The 13,290-nt window shown below is 37.1% G+C and overlaps 1 protein-coding gene across 2 annotated transcripts in view; it reads left to right on the forward strand.

The window, feature by feature from the left end:
- Positions 1-10,766, forward strand: part of LOC103418941 (uncharacterized) — a 28,138-nt gene extending 17,372 nt beyond the window's left edge. Inside the window, exons 21-35 of one of the 2 annotated variants that reach the window (XM_029100048.2) lie at positions 299-466; positions 575-868; positions 1,129-1,305; positions 2,085-2,348; positions 4,133-4,231; positions 4,317-4,501; positions 5,433-5,768; positions 6,306-6,459; positions 6,569-6,679; positions 6,766-6,933; positions 7,657-7,783; positions 9,018-9,176; positions 9,263-9,375; positions 9,552-9,611; positions 10,383-10,766. In XM_029100048.2, coding sequence (XP_028955881.1) covers positions 299-466; positions 575-868; positions 1,129-1,305; positions 2,085-2,348; positions 4,133-4,231; positions 4,317-4,501; positions 5,433-5,768; positions 6,306-6,459; positions 6,569-6,679; positions 6,766-6,933; positions 7,657-7,783; positions 9,018-9,176; positions 9,263-9,375; positions 9,552-9,611; positions 10,383-10,601 — 2,634 coding nt within the window. In that variant the 3' untranslated portion in view covers positions 10,602-10,766. The remainder of the gene's footprint in view (positions 1-298; positions 467-574; positions 869-1,128; positions 1,306-2,084; positions 2,349-4,132; positions 4,232-4,316; positions 4,502-5,432; positions 5,769-6,305; positions 6,460-6,568; positions 6,680-6,765; positions 6,934-7,656; positions 7,784-9,017; positions 9,177-9,262; positions 9,376-9,551; positions 9,612-10,382) is intronic. The other variant, XM_029100049.2, reaches the window with a different exon arrangement.
- Positions 10,767-13,290: the final 2,524 nt, after the last annotated feature.

Consider the following 13,290-nt stretch of genomic DNA (forward strand, 5'->3'; position numbering starts at 1 on the left):
GTACTCATTATTGATATAGTGAAAGATTGTTGTTGATGCCCCGTGTACGTAGGCACATATAGCCGAACCACGTTAATTCTTGGAGTTGATTATCTTGATTAGTTGTTTTCGATTTCCTGAGGTTTGTCTTGTTTTCCCATTCTTAAACACAATATTCACAACATTTTGAAAATGGATGCACAGTAAATTAATGAGTCTCCATGCAGTATACTCATACCAGAATTCTGGAACCTTGGAAGCTCTGGGTATCAGTTGAAAATTTATAGGGAATAGATTTTACATTTTCATTTGCATGCAGGAGGCTTTTTCACATCTTCTGGGCGAACAGAATGAACTTACACAGGAGCTGGCCTCACAAGGGATGAGCATTGTGTATGAACTTGGTGATGCAGCAATGAAGGAGAATTTGGTCCATGCACTTGTTAACTCTCTGACTGGTTCAGGGAAGAGGAAAAGAGCTATCAAGGTGAGTCTCTCTCTCTCTCTCTCTCTCCCTCTCTCTCTCCCTTTCCCTCTCTCTCTCTCCCTCTCCGCATTTCTGCAAATTCTTAGGTTCATAGATTTTTGTTGTTAGCTCGATGAAGACTCTGAAGTGTTTCAAGAGGGAGTTATTGGTGAAGGCCTGAGTGGAGGGAAACTGAGCACATACAAGGAGCTTTGCAATGTTGCAAATGAGATGGGGCAACCAGATCTAATTTATAAGTTTATGGATCTGGCTAATTATCAAGCCTCTCTAAATTCCAAGAGGGGTGCTGCCTTTGGATTTTCAAAGATAGCTAAGCAAGCAGGAGATGCTCTAAAGCCACACTTGCGTTCATTGATTCCAAGACTAGTTCGGTACCAATACGATCCTGACAAAAATGTGCAGGTATGCATTCATGTACTTCTCTAGCTTAGGTATGAAAGCAACAGATTCTTTAACATTTCCATCTATGTAACTTTTATGTCATCTCTGCTATTTCTTATGTGCCAAATGTTTTTTCATGTTAGTATTTCCCATCTTTCCTCAAAGCAGTTTTTCCTTTTTTTTTTCTTTCCCCTTTTTCTTTTACAAGTGATAATATCATAATTTGTAAAATACATATTTAAGTATTGACTTTGTCATTATGCTTTTCTTTGATGTGTTAGGATGCTATGTCACACATATGGAAATCACTAGTAGCAGATTCAAAGAAAACCATTGATGAGAACATGGACCTCATTGTTGATGATTTGTTAATACAATGTGGATCCCGGCTTTGGCGCTCCCGTGAGTCGTCATGTCTTGCTCTTGCGGATATCATTCAGGGTCGAAAGTTTGATCAGGTGATAATCTTTTAATGGATCTCATGTATTTAATTGGAATGGAAGCTCTCCAGTCTTAGTTGTAAGATCCATCATATTTCCCAACTAGCTGTATTTGACTTTTGTAGGTAATAAGATTAATCTGAGTTTGTCTCCTGCATAAAGTTTTGCAATTGCGACTTTTCTTCCAATTTCCCAGTGCCTCCTTTATTTTTCCATTATGCAATTGGTTCTGGTTGTTTTGGTGTGGTCTTCTTGACCACCAGGCTCCTTTCTGTTTTTCCCTTTTGATGTGTATTACTATTATCCGAAAACCAAAAACCTCCTACCCCCTGGTATGGTGATTCCCTCAATGTCCACCTGCACTTATTGCAAGGGGGTCATTCCTCACTAGATAAATAGATGGAATGAGAAATACCTGCCGGTTTGGCATTATACTAACACTGCATGAATGCAGATACAAATTATCTTGTTTTTTACTTTTGAGCATCTATGACTAGTTTCTGTCCTATTATATATGTACATATATATATATATATATATTTACTTTAGGCATATTTTCATTTTTCCCATTCAATTGACCACCACCAGGTCGTAGCTATTCTGTAGATTGCTTTAAGATTTGGTACAGCTTTATATTTCTCTCCATCTCTGCTGTGTCATTGTTTATGTTTAGATCCATAAGCTTGCTTAGAGTTTCAACATAATCCAGCATTCCCATGCTATTATTATTTTGCTTTTTCAGAGTGTAATATTTTTGCTTTTTGTCTGCACGTTTTTCTCCATATTCTGGTACTAAGGTGGGGAAGCATTTAAGAAAATTATGGTCAGCAGCGTTCCGTGCCATGGATGACATAAAAGAGACTGTTCGAAACTCTGGTGACAAGTTATGCCGTGCTTTAACTTCATTGACAGTGAGGCTTTCTGATGTCTCCCTAACTGATGTATCAGAGGCACGCCATACAATGGATATTGTTCTGCCTTATCTGCTTACAGATGGAATACTAAGTAAAGTTGATAGTATTCGCAAAGCATCTATCGGAGTTGTTATGAAGCTTGCAAAGGTTAGCATTGTTCTTATGATTTTATAGGTCAAGAATAACTATGTACCTCTTATCCTTGTGTTATGGTTCATCTGGTTATATATTCAATTGATATTACCAGAAAGATGAACTTGCTATGGAATGTAATAATTTAATATCCCGCCCTTTGTTGATTCCAAACTGGAAATGTAGAGTGTCCTTCTAATATACAACCAATGTTTTAAAAGGTGAAGGTGAAGCCAATGTGTTTCATGGATAGTCCCTCCTAGGCGAAAGCCTTGAGGCGTGAGGCCATAACGTCACGAGACCTAAAATTATTAATTATAGTCTAGTTGGAGGGTACGTCATATAGTCTGTCATATGGTCTAGTTGAACTTGAACTTGGAGGGAATGTCATATAGTCTAGTTGAACTTGAACTTGGAGGGAATGTCATATAGTCTAGTTGAACTTGGAGGGTATGTCAATAGTGTAGTTGAACTTGAACTTGGAGGGTATGTCATATTGTCCAGTTGAACTTGAACTTGGGCAGATATTTTTTATTTTTTTTCAAAAAAAAAGGCCCAGTCAAACGCCTTAGGTGCACCTCAGCCACCTTGGTGAGTTTAAGCCCACTCCCGCTGGACAGAGGCGTTTTTATCACCACCCCGCCCTCCAAAGCCGCCTAGTCGCTCCTCAGGGCTCTCTTTTTAAAACACTGTATGCAACATAGTGGACAAGACATTCCCCAAACTACATCTAACTAGCAGGACACTACAAACAAGGGAAGTAAAGCTAAAGTGTTGTGGGGATATTGCAGGATAGCTCTTTTGTGGGTGATTTGGATGGATAAGAATATAAGAATTTTTGGCAATAATAAGGGGGTGGGGGTAGAAGAGTTGTGGGAAAGGGTCAGGTTTTGGTCTTCACTTTGTGTTTCTTTTTTGTCAGAGTTCAGGGTAACTCATTGTCATGTATTTTGCTAAATTGCAAGGCAGCTCTATAAAATATAATAAGTTACTGTTTTAATTTCTTTTTGTGGTCGTTATAGATTTTTGTTAATTTCCTTGCTATTGGTTTCTGGTTGACCTTGTGTTCTATGTCTTGTTTGTTTCTTATCAATTTGTTTAATTTTTGTGTTTCTGGTTGACATTGTGTTCTCTGTCTTGTTTGTTTCTTATCAATTTGTTTCATTTCAAAAATTTACACAGCAGTTCTGTAATCAGAAAAAATTGCATGCAAGGACCAATCCTGAAAATCTGATGAAACTGAAACCTATAAGGATGTTGATAGATATAGTCCGTCCCACAAATTCAATCTGGGGTTGCCCAACTCAATCTGGTCTCACTATACAGCCTTATCCACAGAATACACAACTGGTGATGGGGCATTTAATGATGCAGACCTTCAGGCCTCGTTTGGTTGCCAGGATCGGGTGGAACTTGGTATATCAGATAGGATAGGCTAGGATTGGAGTGAATAGGATAGGAGTACTATACAGATGTTTTGGTGTAGAAACTACCTTGGACCGTACAAAACTAATTTGCCCATAAAATAGAACAAAAAAAGAAAACCTCAAAACAGAAACCCAGTAGAGCATCCTCACCCTCAAGGGACGATCCCTATTGCCCACAACCCTCACAAATCAGAGAGACGAGAAGTTATCAGGTTTCTATTAAAATGGAAATGAAACTTTCAGTTGTTAGTTCTACTCTCCATAAAAAATGGAACCTTAGTTCATCTTTCCTAAATCTAATTATAACCTTTACTGAAATTGATGTGTTCTCACGTGTGTTTAGTAACTACTTTTTCTGCTGATTATATATAGGGTGCAGGGATTGCAATTCGCCCACATTTATCTGATTTGGTTTGTTGCATGCTGGAAAGTTTATCTAGCCTTGAGGACCAAGGGCTTAACTATGTGGAGGTTTGGCAAGATTTTAATGCAGCTCTTGTTTATGTGGCACACACTTTATTGCAATTCTTTTGTTAATTTTACTTTCCTCTTCCAGTTGCATGCAGCAAATGCTGGAATACAGACAGAGAAGCTTGAGAACTTAAGAATTTCAATTGCAAAAGGTTCTCCTATGTGGGAAACTCTTGATCTCTGCATTAAAGTTGTGGATGTGGAATCATTAGATCAATTGGTTCCTCGTCTTGCTCAGTTGGTTCGGTCCGGAGTGGGCCTCAATACAAGGTTTGTAGTTGTGCCATTGTAGCACCTGAAATTAAGGGGTTATTATTGGGAATGTTAGGATGTGAGCCAACAATTAGTCTTTATTTGACATTCCCTTTCATGTTTGGGCCTTCCTCTAATGTTGTGGAGTCCGCCATGTGGAATTCAGTTACAATGGGAGGTTACAAATTGCAATTACAAGGATTTAACGTAGGATCTTTAGCTTCAATTATCATATCAAATGTTATGGTTAACTCTAAGAAAACTTAGGGCCTGTTGATAACCATTTCGGCTTTTTTTGTTTATACTTTTTACTTTTTGTGCTTTAGATATGAGGAAGGTGTATTAAGGGAAGGGAGTGATGGGAGAGAGGAAAAAATAAGGAAGAAGGAACAAAAACAATTATCTTGAAAGTGAAAACAACTTAACTAGTTTTTGGTTTTTAGTTTTCATTTGCGTGTTTTTCTCCTTGTACATTTCTTTTACATCCCTGCCACATCCTACATCCAAGCTTCTTTATTCATCCTTTCCCTTACATATTTCCCCTTTATTACTAACACTAAACACAACTAAAAGCCAAAACGAAAAAAACGATATGGTTATCAAGTGGGCCCATAAGTTGTGTGCCAAGAGTTACTTGAGGTGTAACACTGAAAAATAAAATAAAATGAATTGTATATCTAGCTCCCCCTTTTGCTTTTTTTTTAATCACCTTGCTCTACTCTGAAGAATATGTGAAATTTTTAACGTGTGATTCAAAACAAAAAGTAGTATTGCAAATCTAGATTATCTTTGATCATAAGAATGATGAAATAAGAATTGCTCGGTGTCCATGAGATGGACGTAAGAAATTTGAGCAGATTGAATGTTGATGCTTTAGTAGTATTACAAATCTATATTATCTCTCTGTTACTGATGCTACTGTGTGGCCTCTTTATATATCCTGTCACAGGGTTGGGGTTGCCAGCTTTATTACATTACTAGTTCAAAAAGTTGGTGTTGAAATCAAACCATATACGAGCAGGCTACTGAGGCTGTTGTTTCCAGTTGTTAAGGATGAAAAAAGTGCTGCATCAAAACGTGCCTTTGCTGGTGCTTGTGCAGCAGTTTTAAAGCATGCAGCACCTACTCAGGCAGAAAAATTGATTGACGATACTGTAGCTTTGCATACCGGTGATAAAAATTATCAAGTTTCATGTGCAATTTTATTGAAAAGCTATTCATCTGTGGCCTCAGATGCCTTGAGTGGATATCTTGCAGCAATTATTCCAGCTATTTTTATCTCAAGGTCTGAATCATGCCCTCAGCTCCTTTTCTTTGTTTCCTTTTTATGAATATATGGAATTATTTGTAGTTTTATAAAACTGTGCAGTTCGTATATTAAGTGCTGAGTTTACCATGCAGAGATGAATGCTAAGCTGCTATTTCATTAAAAGTTCAAGATAACAAAACCTGTTCAATTACAATATAAGTGTTGATGTATTGAGTTTTGTCTATTTAAACTATGAGTGAAAATTGAATTCGAACCATAACAAGTATTTGATATGATGAATTAAAATTAAGGAAACTCTCCACTTTGTATATTCTCTACATTACTCGTCTTCCTTAAAACCATTATTCTGGGAAGTTCAAACCAAGCGGTGGGGCTTAAGATGCCAACTTTGTCATCTTTTACTCACTTTACTTTAGATGAGGTCAGGTAAGTTTTTAATTCAGAATAACTCACTAGTGAAAGCCTCATGACAATCATCATTAAACAACAAAAAAGATAATTATGTAAATGAGCTGCGATAGCCGACCTTGGAATCTGATGGTTCATATGCAGATTTGAGGATGACAAAGTTATTTCTAGCCTGTTTGAAGAGTTGTGGGAAGAGCATACAAGTGGTGAAAGGGTAGCCCTTCAGTTGTACTTAGTAGAAATTGTTTCTTTGATTTGTGAGGGCATTGGATCATCATCATGGGCAAGTAAAAAGAAGGTATGCACCATCTCTTTTCTTCTCCCCATCAGTAAGTTTCACATTGCACTTTAGTTGTTGTAGGTTTTGTACCTGAGATATTTTTAATGTGTCATCTCTCAACTTGCAGTCAGCACAGGCAATCTCCAAGCTCAGTGATGTTTTGGGTGAATCGTTGTCTTCTTACTATCCTGTCTTGCTCCAATCTCTTATGAAAGAGATTCCTGGTCGGTTATGGGAGGTGGGGATTTGTATTCATGGTCTTTGGTGATGAGTGTTAGTCCATCTAAGTAGTTTTTTTAATGTATAGTTATTTCTATGTGACAGGGAAAGGATGCTCTATTAGATGCAATAGCTGCTCTTTCTGTGTCTTGCCACAAAGCAATTTCAAGTGATGATCCCTCCACCCTGAATGAAATTTTGAGCATAGTATCTTCTGCATGCACCAAAAAAGCAAAGAAATACCGTGAAGCAGCTCTCACCTGTCTTGAAAAGGTAAGGTTCCATCATGATTGTATGACAGATAAACTTTCATCAGTTACTTCTGTTTTATTTTGTTTTTTTTTTCCTGAAGTATTTCAATCTTAGGGAAATAAAATATTCACTTTTACTTCCTTTGTATTCTTAAAACATAGAGCGGTTCTGGTTGTATCACCTATTGGTTGGTGGATGTTTATTACATGGGCATTGTGATTAATAAGGTGGTTGGCCTGTTTCTGGTGTTGCATGCAACAGATCCAAACTTTTTGTTTTTTGTAACAAGGTGTGGGAGTACTTGAAGTTTTGAAGGGGAAGGAAAAATGTTTTTATCCTTGTACGCTTCATTGTCAAAACATTATAAACAATGTTTTCTCTTGGTTAATTTGAGAAGAAAATGATGCCTGAGTTTCTGGTGCATTAAATTCTTGTGAATGTGTTCTATTGATCAAACAAATCAAATATGATCATCCTTTGAGTTCAGAGTTTAGAAGCTACCTGATTGGAGTCTAGATGACAAGAGCTCAAATGTCAATCTACTCTGTACTTCCTGCTGAGAAGTGCTTATCATTGCCTTGCAATCTATGCTCCAATTCATGCTACTCCTTTTAGTGTTTTATTGGGTTCTTGAATTAATCTACTTTTATTTGTACTTCTGTTTAGTCTTCATCATAATGCTCAACTGAAATTTGACTTATATTGACGCTAGTCTTGTAACAAAGTTTCCTGCTCTGTTTTCAGGTTGTTAGAGCCTTTGGTAACCAAGAGGTCTTTAATGTGGTTTTTCCATTATTACTTGAGATTTTCAGTTCTGCCAGTCTCGATCAGTCTGGGAAAGAATCTTTGGCTGGTGATGCTGCCAAAGCAGGTTGGTAGTTAACAGTAATTCTTTTTGCATCTAAGAATTTAAGTTCTAATTTCGAGAGTAAGTCACATAATTTATTGGGTATCGGTTCACTGCCACTGGTGTACTATTGATAAACATAGGATGCTTAGAAGTGTGAGGATAACAATGAAACTCACTTTATCAACATATCAGTAAACTCTTGTTGCTGTTTTACAAATTTGTTTCCTATGAAATATTGACCAGAGCCCAAGGTGATTATATTTTACTTGAGAATTCTCTGGATTACATATTTTGTTTATCGGTTTCTACGTTGTTGGTTCTGGTAATCCCAAGGGACTTTTTTTTTCTTAGCAAAACCAATACTTTAGTTCGGAAGGGTAAGAAAGCTTGGTTATGTGTGGTTGCATGATTCATTATGTGCTTTGGATGATTTCGATAGAGAGGAACAGAATGATTTTTGAAAATTATGTCGGAGTTGGTCTTGCAGGACAGAATTTGGATGTTCTTAGCCTATGGGCATCAGTATCCCCTTAGTTCAGTGGAGTCTTGTTCACTTCTCCCTTAATTTGGTTTGATTGGAAAGCGGCTACCTTTAAGCCAGTTTTAGGCTTATTCAAGCTCTTCCGAGCTGGTTGTTTTCTTTTTCGAAGACTCTGTTTCAGTTTATTTGATGTGGTCTGCTTGATTCTCCCTCCCTTGCATGACTCATATTCGAAAAGACGGGTCGTTAATGTGTGAGGTTGTGTTTCGGGACATAGTTGTTCGCTTATGTTGAACTCTACCAGAAGCAAGCGATCTTGTGGGCCTAACATGCATATAGGCGGTTCTTGTTAATGGGATTGGTTTCCTATCATCTTTTGAATTCTACTAATAATGGTTGGCCTATACTAAAGCCATCTTCATCATTATATAATTATGCTAAGTCAATTGACTCAATAACTAAAGTTTCGGTCCTGAACAAAATTTTCACACTTCTAATCAACTAAAACCTTTGTGGGGGTGTTGGACTATTATTTCTACTATGGATGTTAAGGCATGAAGTTGTGCTGCACTCTACCAGTATGATCATATCTTTAATTTCAGATTGTTAGTGCCATTTTATATATTGCATTTTTAGAATTATAAATTACTAGGGCTGCTAGTGTACAGTTGTTTGCTTGCCTTTTCTGTTTATCCTTGTAGAACCATTTGAATCCCTCTTATTAACGAAGTAGAATATACTAAAATAATCTGAGATGCAACGCTTCGTACCCAGAAGAAGATCAAGTTGAAAAGGTTTCTGTTCCACACAACAAAATTTTGGACTGCATGACAGCCTGCATCCATGTGGCACATATAAATGATATTCTTGGACAACAGAAGAACTTCTTGCATGTGTTGATTACCACGCTGTCATCTGGACTTCCATGGACAGGTACCCTCCAATGGCCCCTTTTAACCCCTTCTTTTGCATCATTCTTGTAAGATTTAGTCCCTTGTTGATTGAACCTTTCTTGGCAGTCAAAGTATCTGCACTTTCATCAACGAAGGAACTTTGTTCAATGCTTCAGAAGGCTCTGGATGACTCTCAAGAACCTTCTATACATGCCAGCATAATATCTTCAGTTCAGGAGGTAATCAGAGTTTATTTATCATTATACTTTTCTATAGAACGACACAGAACCGAGCGCAATGGCGTTCTAGGATTCATATAGCTGACCCCACTTAGTGGGAAAAGGCTTTGTTGTTGTTGTTGTATACTTTTCCATGGAACTTTGTTAAACCCTTTTATTTTTCTGCCTGTTTTCAGTTGTTTCTCTCAATGCCACCTCAAATAGTTGAATGCATACGAACAATTAACGTTGCCCAGGTATATTCCCTTTTTCCTCGTTTGGTATCATTTGCACATCACAATTTGTTTGGTCGAATTACACTTTTTTGTTCTAGTGATTGTTCATTGAGTGACCTTATCTTACTCTTGTGCGTGTCTTTGAAGAATAGTATGATGTATATTGTGCATGGCTTTGAAGTAAAGTATTAGGAAAACTAAAGTAAATGTTTCCTGATGATCCTGTATGCAAAAATTTCCGGATTAAAGATGAGATGTAAACAAGCTACCAACAATAACTTTAACTAACCAACTAATCAACTATCTTCTCTTTATAACTTCTACCTTTCGCATTTTATGATTCAAACAGTAATATTTGGTGATTATGAGCCTACTTCATACGTGCCATGTCCAAATTCAATGAAAAAGGGTTATGCCTTTTGACCGAGACAGTACTTACATTTTAGTTCCTTGTTTTGTTTCTTTAATTTCATGTAGACCCTTGTCATACAAGCTCATATCATATATAAACTATTATCGGAATCAACAGCTGTTTTGGTCTCCAAATTTAAGTCTTAAACTTCTATTTCTCTTCTCGTAACTGTTCTTGTTCTTCTGTACCGTCTCTATATCTGACTAATCCCACTTTCAACTATTTTCTTCTGTTGACTCTTTAGCAACTAGTAATTCCCTTGAGTTTTATCTAATTGGAACACATGTTTAACAATAATGTAAGAGAACCTTTTTTGGGTTAGAAGTTTTTGTCCTTGAGGTACATTTTTATTTATCATGAGTTTGTGTGCACAAATTCAGGTTCACGTCGCTGCTTCAGAGACCCTTCTTGTGATCGTCAAGCTGTATGAGAAGCTCCAAACGATACATTGTAGGGACGAAAAATTTATGGGCGAGCTTGTTCATCTGTATGAGGTGGAGAAAAATGGTGAAGCAAAGTCCTTGTTGAAAAAATGTGTCGACGCTCTTGAAAACCTGAAACAAGAGGATGTCGAAGATGACTCGATGTGTTCGGCATAAAACTTTTAGGCCAATAATTGCCAATCCATGGTTGTGAGCATCTTTTTTTATAGTGAAAGTGGATTTGGAGAAATGCGAGGACGTCCAATGTGTATATTTTATTAAAACAAATATATTACGTTAAATTCTGGAGAATGACCCAATATTTCCTTCTATGTGCCCAAATTATGTAGTACTGTTTCTAAGTAAATTGGGCAGCGTTGAGCACGTGTGACGTGACTTTCGGCTTTACAAGTGAGTTGTCAACCTAGCCGTGTGTGGTTGGCACTGACACCATGATGAAAATTGGGTTTGCTTACACTTCAAAACTACACAATATGAGGAGTAGCTTAAGTCTCTATAAGACATTGAGTTACTGTTGACTAGGAGCATCATGAGACCACGACGGCAAATTGGAGGGAAAAAAAAAGGTGGTGCTCATTGAAACAGGTTTAACGCACAGTAAAACTGAAAAGAAAACAAAATTATTTTGCTGTTGTTGGCGGCCGAAGGCAAGCATAGAGAAAAGAGAGAATTTGGTGAACTTGTGATGATGATTTCTCACCCTATTGTGCCTTTATTATAGTGTTTCCCATACTCCCCAAGGAATACAATTACAATTAGGAAACTATATAGAAAATATTATAGAATCCAACCGTAATCTACTAGGATTTACACAATCACATTCCTAATTTAGGACTGCAACACTCCCCCTTAAGTGTAAATACTCAAACAAATGTAGCATCGGGTCTTCAGTGATGAAGCAAGAAGAGTTAATGAGGTTGTTGACACAATGAGCGAATGTGAGTCTCAAAACAAACGGAAGAATGCAAAGGTAGTAAAACTCACAAAACCTTGCAATAGTAAAACCTAAGGCACGATAAAAACTCAGTCTAAGGAGAAAAGAGAGAACTTGCATTAAATCAAAACTAAATGTCTTCTTAAGGAGCAAGTAGAACGCACACAAGGGTATGACCAGCCCAGGATGGGTGCCTCGTTAAAACTTCGTTAGGTAACAAATCTCAAAGGGAATATGCTCCTAACCATAGGAAAAAAGAGTACATCAAGATCAAGTGAGTATACTTCTTGATGCTTCCCATGAATTTGACAAAACTTCCAAATGAGAACTACAAACAATTCAAATCAGATATTTACAATTACCAATTCTTTGGACAAGCTTCTGGAAAATAGACTTCGAGAGTGACTTCGTAAATCTTAAAAGAGGTTGGTAAGGTTGTCTTGGGAACGTATTTGCTTGACTTCAATCTTCTAATGCTCTTGTTATTGATGTGAAAATAAAAACTTAGGCAATATGTTTGGTGTTGTCTCCTTTGATGTGTCATTTCTTGATCTGGTCGATATAGGTGGTGTTGTCTTCATAAATCATTGAGTCAACGATGAAAGCAAATCCACAAGAATTCAACATGGTTCGAAGAAGTAGCAACTTAGGTCTACTTGGTTGATCTCCAAGATATTAAGGTGTCTCCAACGCTAAAAACATAACCTGTTTAAGAACATGCCTCAAATAAACAACCTGTGTCAACATAATAACCAACAAGGAAAAAATTAACACGAGGACTGATAGGAGCATATTTATGCGACGTAGTTAGCTTGTTTTCTTGCACTTTCATAGTTAGTTTCTGTTTACTATAGTGATTTAAGCTATTTTCGTGTGTTTGTAGGTCGTCCAAATGACAAAGTTGGCAAGAAAGTGCAATTTGGAGCATTTTGGAGCAGTTTTGGGCCAAGAATGGATAACACATGCATGGAGCAAGGTGGATGGACGTTTTTGAAGTTCAAGAGGCTAGGAATGTGCTGAAAAGATGAAGAAAATGAATTCAAGGCAAAGAAGATAAGGATTTAGCTAAAAAGAAGGAACATTATCCAAAACCTTATCCAACCTTATCTTATCCAAACTAACCTTATCTTATCTTATCCTATCCTAATCTTATCCTACCTTATCTCCAGCTGCAAAAGGAGTCCTTATCCTATTATAAATCCTTCCCATATGAATTTAGGAGTCCTAATCCATCTAAACACATTAATTCTTTTCCTCCCTGGAATCTGATTAGAAGTATCCTTATTCCTTGATGATTTGGAGTCCTAATTCTCTTCCTACTCACACTAGCCGTGCCTTACATTCTCCCTATAAATATAAAGTGCCGCAACACTAAAAAATTATCCACCTTCCATCACAAATTCATCCCATACATCCCTCATACACATTCATCCCATTGTGCTGCAGCTTTGCAAGGAGATAGGAGAGGAGACCCCTAGAGCCGTGCTTGCCATTCAAGACGTTGGATTGTTGGAGCGTTTCTAGGTGTATTCTATCCGTTGTTTCAATGTTTAAATTTAATTGTCTTTGTTTAATTGCAAACATGAGAAGCTAAACTCGTTTTAGCTAGGGGAAATTCAAAGCCATGAACATATTTGCAATATGAATTGATTACTTCCAGTTGTGATTTCATGAATCGTGAATGCAATTTACTTAACTGTTTGATTTAGAACTTATTCTTGTTTGTTGATTGAAGGTGCACACTTAGCTTGCATGCAGGGATTTGATGCTAAAATATAAGGGAGTTTCATCTAATAGTTATGAACTTATATTTATAAGTAGTGGAGGTTGCTAGTCACAATCGTGTTAAGTGAATTCCTGGCAGGAGTATCATGCTGTTATAGTTACGAATGCCTTGTCAATGCTTATGAT

This window comes from Malus domestica, chromosome 03, assembly GCF_042453785.1.
Source record: "Malus domestica chromosome 03, GDT2T_hap1".
NCBI lineage: Eukaryota > Viridiplantae > Streptophyta > Magnoliopsida > Rosales > Rosaceae > Malus > Malus domestica.